The 7,820-nt window shown below is 35.8% G+C and overlaps 1 protein-coding gene across 1 annotated transcript; it reads right to left on the bottom strand.

The window, feature by feature from the left end:
• Window positions 1-965: 965 nt before the first annotated feature.
• Window positions 966-7,253, bottom strand: LOC104117834 (ABC transporter A family member 11-like). Its single transcript, XM_033661694.2, has 16 exons — window positions 6,776-7,253; window positions 5,740-5,974; window positions 5,397-5,614; window positions 4,776-4,961; window positions 4,586-4,681; window positions 4,320-4,505; window positions 4,018-4,177; window positions 3,673-3,926; window positions 3,197-3,314; window positions 3,025-3,101; window positions 2,841-2,930; window positions 2,127-2,270; window positions 1,753-2,052; window positions 1,597-1,677; window positions 1,333-1,509; window positions 966-1,239 (listed from the first exon to the last, which is right to left on the bottom strand). Exons 1-16 carry the CDS (start codon window positions 7,151-7,153, stop codon window positions 1,075-1,077), a joined length of 2,865 nt encoding a protein of 954 aa, XP_033517585.1. The 5' UTR covers window positions 7,154-7,253; the 3' UTR covers window positions 966-1,074.
• Between the last annotated feature and the right edge of the window lie 567 nt (window positions 7,254-7,820).

The raw sequence follows: 7,820 nt of genomic DNA, 5'->3' as shown, positions 1-7,820 counted from the left end.
GTTGAATTTCTTTTGTTTGGTAGCCAACTTTGTTGAATTGTCAAACATTGAAGAAAAAGATGAAAAAGTGTGTGCAAATTGTCAAATATAGTAGGCTTTAGAGAGTGAGGCTTCGGCTATAAAAGGAGAGCTTCAACTCTCATTTCTACACACCAACAAAGAGAGAAAGAAAAAGTGAGGTTTCACAGACAAGGTATAAAAAAATAGTCTGTGAGAAAAATAGAGAGTGAGCGATATTGTAGTGAGGTGGGAATATCAAAAAATGGTTATTTCTTTTGAGTGTTGTAGTGGTCGTTGGAGTATTTTACTCGGACCTACAAAGTGTAAAATTCCTTGCTATAGTGATATCAATTGCTCGCCTCGGGGCTGTGGTTTTTCCCTTATTCAAAAGGGTTTTCCACGTAAAAATCTTGATGTCGTTGTCACTCTTTTATTCTTATTAATTACCGTATCTCGGTGATACATTATTATTCTGCTTTTATTACCGTGAGTATTATTTCTATAGGGGGTTTATTCCCAACATAATCTATGTTACACCCCTGGGGCTCACATTCTGTCGCATGATACGTAAAACATGTGGTTCGACAACTTTGCCTTTCAAAGACTAATTCGCATCCCATTTGGATAATATTTGCTTGAAGTTGATTAAACGGACATATGAAATTTAAGTTTTAGTATTTCACTTGAAGTGCTTGTCAACTTCAGCTTTTCTATTTCAAGTTGAAATTGATAATTATAAAATAATATTTGGTTTGAAGTTTAATCTCAATGCCTACTTCTGTCTTTTCCACATGATGTTCTACGAAATGAGATTCCCAGCATTTTCTCAAAGTTTAGTCACTGTTTTAAACTTGTAAATGTAATTCATTCTCATTATAAGAAAACAGGAATTGTCTCCATGCATTGCTCATAATATATTAAGTTACTCTTTGGAACTCTTTCCTAATGACTACTGAGTAGTGATCTGGGTAGGATATATTATACAAAGCATTTTCCTATGAAGTTAACAGAAGCAATTCCTTAAAACTGGTATACAATCTCTCTCTGCTGAGCAGTAACTAAACTTTAAAGTTGTTAGTTGAAGACCTGGTTTGGTGGCACTGGAATTTCATCAGAATGTTCTGAGATGCAGAGATTGCCATGATCGTCCTGTTCCCAGTACACCTCAACCATAAGCCCTCTAGGGTTCTCCGTCGACGTAGTCCCTGGGATCTCTACATACTTCGATCCTATGGGTACCTTCATTGGATTGTACGAACAAACATGACTTTGTGTTTGAAAATTTTGAATGCTTACATGTTTAGCCAGTTAACGATATAATGAAGCACTTACCTGGAGAGTGGTTCCGGATGCTAAAGTCAGTGTCTTGATGCTTCCTTCAGATTTGGCTTCCTCTAGCTCTGCCTTCTTTGCAATGTTCATAAACACTTCTTCTAGCGTTGTAAGACCTATCTGGATATTTGGTATGCCAAATTCCGTTTTTCTGTTTTCTAGCTTGGAGAAAAATTTCTGATCGCCAATAATATCAGGATAAACTTTGACTACTCGTATAAATGTTAGCAGAATATGAGCAATGAATTTGTAATAGTTACTTACTCCTAGTTGATTCTCCTTCTCGTGTGGAATAACAAAAGTCAACAAGGATTTATCTTCCTCTTTTGGTTTGACATCTAAGTGCTGTAAAACATATAACTTAAGTCAAGAGCATGAGTTTTAAACAAAATGTGGAAAACAGCGCTCCTACTAAAAGACCTGTCTGAAGAATTCTTTGACAGCCTCAAGTTTCCTGTCTATCACATTAGCTGCATCATTCGCATCATCAGCAACTTTATTCAAACTAACTTTAGTAATAAAACCAGCTCCAAATCGAGACTTCAACGTGGTTGATGTCCCAAGGCAGCGAAGTCTGCCCTTTGCCATAATTCCAATTCGATCCGACAAAATATCAGCTTCCTCCATAGAATGTGTTGTCAGAATGATTGAACGCCCTTGCTTTGCAGCCTCAATTACACTCCAGATATGCCTCCGAGTTACAGGATCCATACCAGTTGTCTACAAGTTGAAGAAATTTACTTCGGGATAAAGAAAATACACGCATATTATTAAAGTAGTAAAGATTCACATACCGGTTCATCCAAAAAGAGAAGCTTCGGATTTCCAGTCAATGCTATTGCTAAACTAAGGCGACGTTTCATTCCACCACTATAGCCACTGGCTCTCACTTTGGCTACATCATCAAGTTTTACATCAGCTAATAAGCTTTTAGCTTCCTGTCATTCAAGTAAATGAAGAAGATCTTAGAGTCAGATATAATCTGGAATGGCTGCACGATCAAACAAATTCCAGCATGAATGCAATTTTGTGTTAAGCTACTTGATATAAATATATGACTGCAGAATATAATACAGAACTGATGAATATGTAGATATTACATTTACAGATACCGGATGGCAAATTCTTTCTCCCAAATGAGAAGTACTGAAGCTAGAGGATGTAGGATATCTATTTTATTTCAATGATAGATAGTACGTTGACACATGATATTTATTTTTCGTAACTTACAGATGTAAAGGGGAGGAATCCTCCCTTCTTAATTCTATTTTTTTTTTACTGTACACCAGTTTCCACTTAAGCAATTCTTTTATAAGGACCTCACGACGTATAGAATTCTAACTTTGCTTTTGAGAAGATAAGGTATTGTGTCCCATTCCTTCAAGTATTTAACTATTTATCTTTTGGTTACTTATATATTGTAGTGGTCTAGGCCAAACCCCTCTTCACCACCACCACCACCACAAGGTGGATTTTATTAAAATAAAGAAAATGCTTCATAGGCTCACCAATCTTTTTGAAGTTGCGGATAATCCTTTGATGCTGGCAAAGAGTTCAAGGTGCTCTTGTCCAGACAATGCGTCCCAAAGAGTGTCAAACTGCAATAGGGTAAGCAAAATTTACTTTATGCTTTCTAAAAGTAAGGACCACAGAACTTGAATTGACTCGTAATGGATACGGAATTACGACTACCTGTGAGCAGACTCCAATTAGCTTTCTTATGTTTGAAATGCCAACTGCACTTCGGATAGAGTTTCCATATATTAATGCTGTTATAAAGAAAAATGTATCAGTTATACAATTCTTTTTTCTTCACACTCAAACCATAAAAATCATTGTAAAGTTGAATTATTAAAGATATTACCATCTCCACGAGTCACTGGAGTCATGCCAGTTAAGCAACTAATTGCAGTCGTTTTGCCTGCTCCATTAGGTCCCAGGAGACAGAACAGTTGGTCCTTCTCAAGATTTAACCAAAGACCCTGAATTAAAAAATGCAGCTTTCATCACTAAACATATTCCATTATATGTTATGGTCAAATGCTGGAAGAAAGGAAAAGAGTTTCCTGTGTTTGCTGGCTTGATATTGAAACTGTCACGTTATGTAGCAGCGGATCAGGCTCAGCCAAAATCAATAATGCTAAGTGATTAAATAGTAATATGGAAATGAGAGTGATCTCATTATGAAGAAAGGCAGCAAAAATCAATGATGGTTTCCATTAACTCAACGTTTAAGCCTAAATGTGAAGACATATTGCTGCAATAAAACAATTCAGATTTGCCCCATTCAAGTTAAGCCAAAAAACCTACTTTGCAGTGAATGAGTCAAGGAAATTTTACCTGGACAGCTCTGTAAGCTTTCTTAATCTTGCATGTACAGTAAAAACAGCATAGACAACAAGAGTGGCAACTTAAGCTCATTGTTCCAGAATATGTCTTGGAAAGGTCTCGTAGCTGAACAGCAACATTGGGATCAATAATGCCTCCCTTGACTTGTTGTTTCACCCTGTTTTCCTCGTCAAGAACACCCTCATCATCTTGGGAGAAACTGTCATTTGATAGTGCAGAACCAGAACCTAAAATGGGGGCATTTTCTGAAACAACAACAGAGAAAGAGCTTGTGTTTTTAAATGAAATCAATAGGAAACTAATAAGGAAATGAGACTTATTTTGAAATTCCAGTACCTTCCGGCTTCTCTTCGCTTCGCCCTGTCCAATATCCAGGTTTTATAAAATAGAAAAGGGGTTTTCTTACACCTGCTGAGTTGGGTATGATATTGTCTAGGTAGATAGCTAAAACAAGCCACAAGAAGCATGTCGATACAAGCCATCGATAATAGTGGAGCTGGCAAGAAAAGAAAGTTCAGGAAATGGTTAATCAGCCTTATTTTGGAATAAAGATGGTACATACTATGCTTAAGCATGCATACATTATTGCATGATTCAAAAGGCTGAAAATCAAAAGAGAATTCAAAAGGCTACCATACCATTGAGTAGCACGATTCACCCAAATCACATCCTGATAACCTGCTCCAGCTGATCCCATCACTGTCTGATCCATTTTGTAACACATTTATGCCTCCAGCAAAAGGATTAGGTGGAAAAAAGGACCAAAGTATTCTTCTATATCTTGTTTTAAGGTCTGTATCACCATAGAGGGCCGGTGAAAATGTCTGTATTATAATAAAAAGAAACCAATTACTACAAGTGACTTGGGATTTATTATGTTTTAGAATTCTGAAAATTGACTTGCCAGAGTCCCGACACCAATTACAAATATAGCAAAACCAGCAGATGTGGTCGAAGAGGACTTGCGGATGAAGTTTGACAGTAGGAAGGCAAAACCAACCTAGCACAACAAGATGCAACAAGTTATCAGTCCTCAGATATTGCAAATGTGGCTTAAGTTAAACATAGCTTTCTATTTAAAGGAAGGAACTCACCATGTTGAATTGGAAAAGAAAGAATATAAGTAGTACAATCGTAAAGCTGTTTCTCAAGAAAAGGTGAAGCTGAAACATCATGCCAAACAGAACTATAAGGAGTGAGGAAATGAACGCCTTAAGTCCCTCCCATATGAGCCACGAGCACCAATAGGCAGAGTCATAAAGTCCCATTACAGTCATTGCCTGAAATTCAAATGAGAAAAATCGGAGAAAAAGTTGAATAATCTCTAGTAATTTATATTCCATAAGTTAGTAAACTCTAATAATTAACAAGATTTCATGGAACCAACTTTGTCCCGAGCAGCGACAAACATATCTAATACCCAATAATACTACCTTAATTTCAAAAGATCATCCCTTTGGAACAGTAACTATCTGACATAATACTTGTTACAAATCTTCATATTTTGCAAGCGATTTAAGTGCATTTTATAGCAATCTTGATTTTTCGTTTTACATAATCCTCTATCGAAAGATGAAATAGAATAGAATAGAAGTATTCCTAGAAACTTCATAAGAGCATGATATCCATACACAGTGAAATAACTTTCTGATTAGTATTTACAATATACGGGAAACTGCACAAAATCTTTTCTGTGATAACAATAGACCAATCACCTGTCGAAGTTTGAGCTCCTTCTCAAGAACCATTAAGCTAATCTGAAATACAAAACCAAACATAGAAATTGCATAGAAGAAGATTGGACTGAACATTTCAACCAATGGCATAGCATCCATTGGGGAGTCAGAGTTTAGTAATGTATAGCTCTCATCCGTATCTTCTAGTATAGGATGTGGAAATTCCTTGATACCCACATTCCAGCTGAACTTTGAATCTGTGAAAAGGGGATTGCAATCTTATTGATCAGAAATGTTTATTAATGAGAAGCCATTAAGGTTTTTTTATGCTTGTGAAAATTTGAATTAATGATAATGAAGCTAAATTGTTATCTTATATTACCTCCAAGCAAAGACCTCGCGATTTCACGAGATGCAGCTAACTGAAGGGGAATTAGGAATTTGAAAGTAGGATCTTCAGGTTGCCTTGGAACTGGAATATATGTAGAAGTATTTGTTACTACACCATAGCTTATAACTGTGGCATTTCGTTCCACAAAATGCAAAGCTCCAGGGGTACGCATTGGATCATTGAGAAGCCATTTTGTCAATTCGTCTTTCGTGCTAAATGACTTAACCTGCAAATAAACGAGTTTAAATCATGTGCAACACAGAAGCATCTTGTCCACATTGTATTAAAAATCAAGTAACTTGATGAAAAGTAAAATTCTGTAACTAGACTTTTACCTAACATGTTAAATTTGTAGAAAAAGTTGAATTTTCAGCTGCAACTAGCAGACAGCAAATTTACTATCTAACTTAGTACTTGAAAAGTTGGAAAATGAGCGTCAAAGCATCTATTTTGCAAAATTTGATTCCTTAACTATTACGAAATAAATTCTACATTCAATAACTTACATAAAAGTACTATAAATCAGCATTTATTATTATTAAAAACATTTTCCAAATTGAAAGTGACTCTCCAAATAGTAATAATGTTTCACAAAACAGGAGAAAGGAATCATTTACTAGTGTCCTCTAAAAGAAAAATTTTCCTACAAAAAGCTTAATATTTATGAATAGCAGTGTTTCTACATTGCTAGGAGGACCCAGATTATTAACTGGTCTTTCTAAACATCTATTTGTCCATATAAACTCACATGTCAATTCTTGACCTTGTCTTTTGATATAAAATCATCTGTTTAAAAATTATAGAAATCGTTTTTTTCTTAAATAACAAAAAGTAGTTAATTGACAAATCATGGGTCATATAAGATGAAGGAAAAAGGTTCAATTTTGCCCATATACGCCCTGTGGTGCACTTTTGGTTCACTCATACCTTGCCACTAGCAAAGTTGGAGTTTCGTGGGCAACAAATTGTATTAAACCAAAATGTACAGGAACATGAAAGAAGAAAAATCAATACTACTAGTACTAACCTTGGTAGGAGGTATGGAGCGAGCAGGATTATTAGAAAGAATTCCATTAACAATGAATTCAATTCTTGGATTAGCACTTCCACTCCACACAAAATCATAACATGGACGTTTGATAAAGAACTTGTGCTCACACGGAGGTATTGATGGGTTCATTAGAGGCTTAGGATCAGTGACAGCTCCGATTGCAGATGGATGTTTTGCCTTATAGTCCATGGCCTTTTGGATTCCAAACAAAAGACCCATAAACAAGAGTGATGAGAACAGTTGAAGAAATGTTGCTCTTTTGCTTCTCATTGAGATAAATAAGTTTTTCTTCAGTAAAGCCATTGTTTGTTGCCAAAACAAACGAAATCCCCTCTGCAGCTCCATTTCCGCCATCAAAATTTGATTGAGGTTTTAACACTGGCTTTGTTTAATTTGCATGGTATAATAATAATAATAATGGCAAATGTAGGATTTGTTTCTTTCTCCGGTACTAATATTATTTCTACACACAAGTGTTTTAAATGCTATTGACTAGATTTCCGCCAATTTTCCGTTACGTGATGGGACAATGACTGGCCTACCCTTTACAGATATGTTTGGCCAAAAAACAAATTGGAAAACACAGACAAACCTACGATTTTGTCGTTGTTCACGGACAAGACAAAAAGGTTAAACTGACTGACTGACTGAACGCAGGCACAACGAAACTTTTGACGGACTAGATCTGAGTCTGACTCAGATGCCAAAATCTGAAGTAAGATGTAAAAAGTTGACAGTGATAAGAAAAGTGGAAATATTTAGTTATTGCGTTATTTAAGATGTGATGTTTGAACAATTCACGACGGGACGGGCATGGAACACATGAAGTCGAACACTAGTAGGTAGTCGAACGCTAGTAGGTAGTCGAGCGTTTTTCTTTTGCCTTACTCAATTCGCTAGCATTAGTGTTAGTATGATATCCTTTTATTCATAGATTGTTATTACTGCCTATAGTTTAACTATTTTTTTGGATTCAATCTTATTTTATCTTGTTGTTATTCCCACTTGTTGCAATTATCTT

Source organism: Nicotiana tomentosiformis, chromosome 10 (assembly GCF_000390325.3).
Source record: "Nicotiana tomentosiformis chromosome 10, ASM39032v3, whole genome shotgun sequence".
In the NCBI taxonomy this organism is placed as follows: Eukaryota; Viridiplantae; Streptophyta; class Magnoliopsida; order Solanales; family Solanaceae; genus Nicotiana; species Nicotiana tomentosiformis.
The sequence above is the reverse complement of the archived record's forward strand: the minus strand, read 5'-3'. Positions and strand labels throughout refer to the sequence as shown.

Bases quoted from the DNA above. Each gene is read 5' to 3' on its own strand.
- LOC104117834 (XM_033661694.2), bottom strand. From the start codon at position 7,153: ATGGCGGAAATGGAGCTGCAGAGGGGATTTCGTTTGTTTTGGCAACAA. The intron at 3,315-3,672 runs GTAAAATTTCCT...TTTTTAATTCAG, and splicing joins AAGCTTACAGAGCTGTCCAG to GGTCTTTGGTTAAATCTTGA. The intron at 3,102-3,196 runs GTAATATCTTTA...TCTTTATAACAG, and splicing joins TCCAGTGACTCGTGGAGATG to CATTAATATATGGAAACTCT.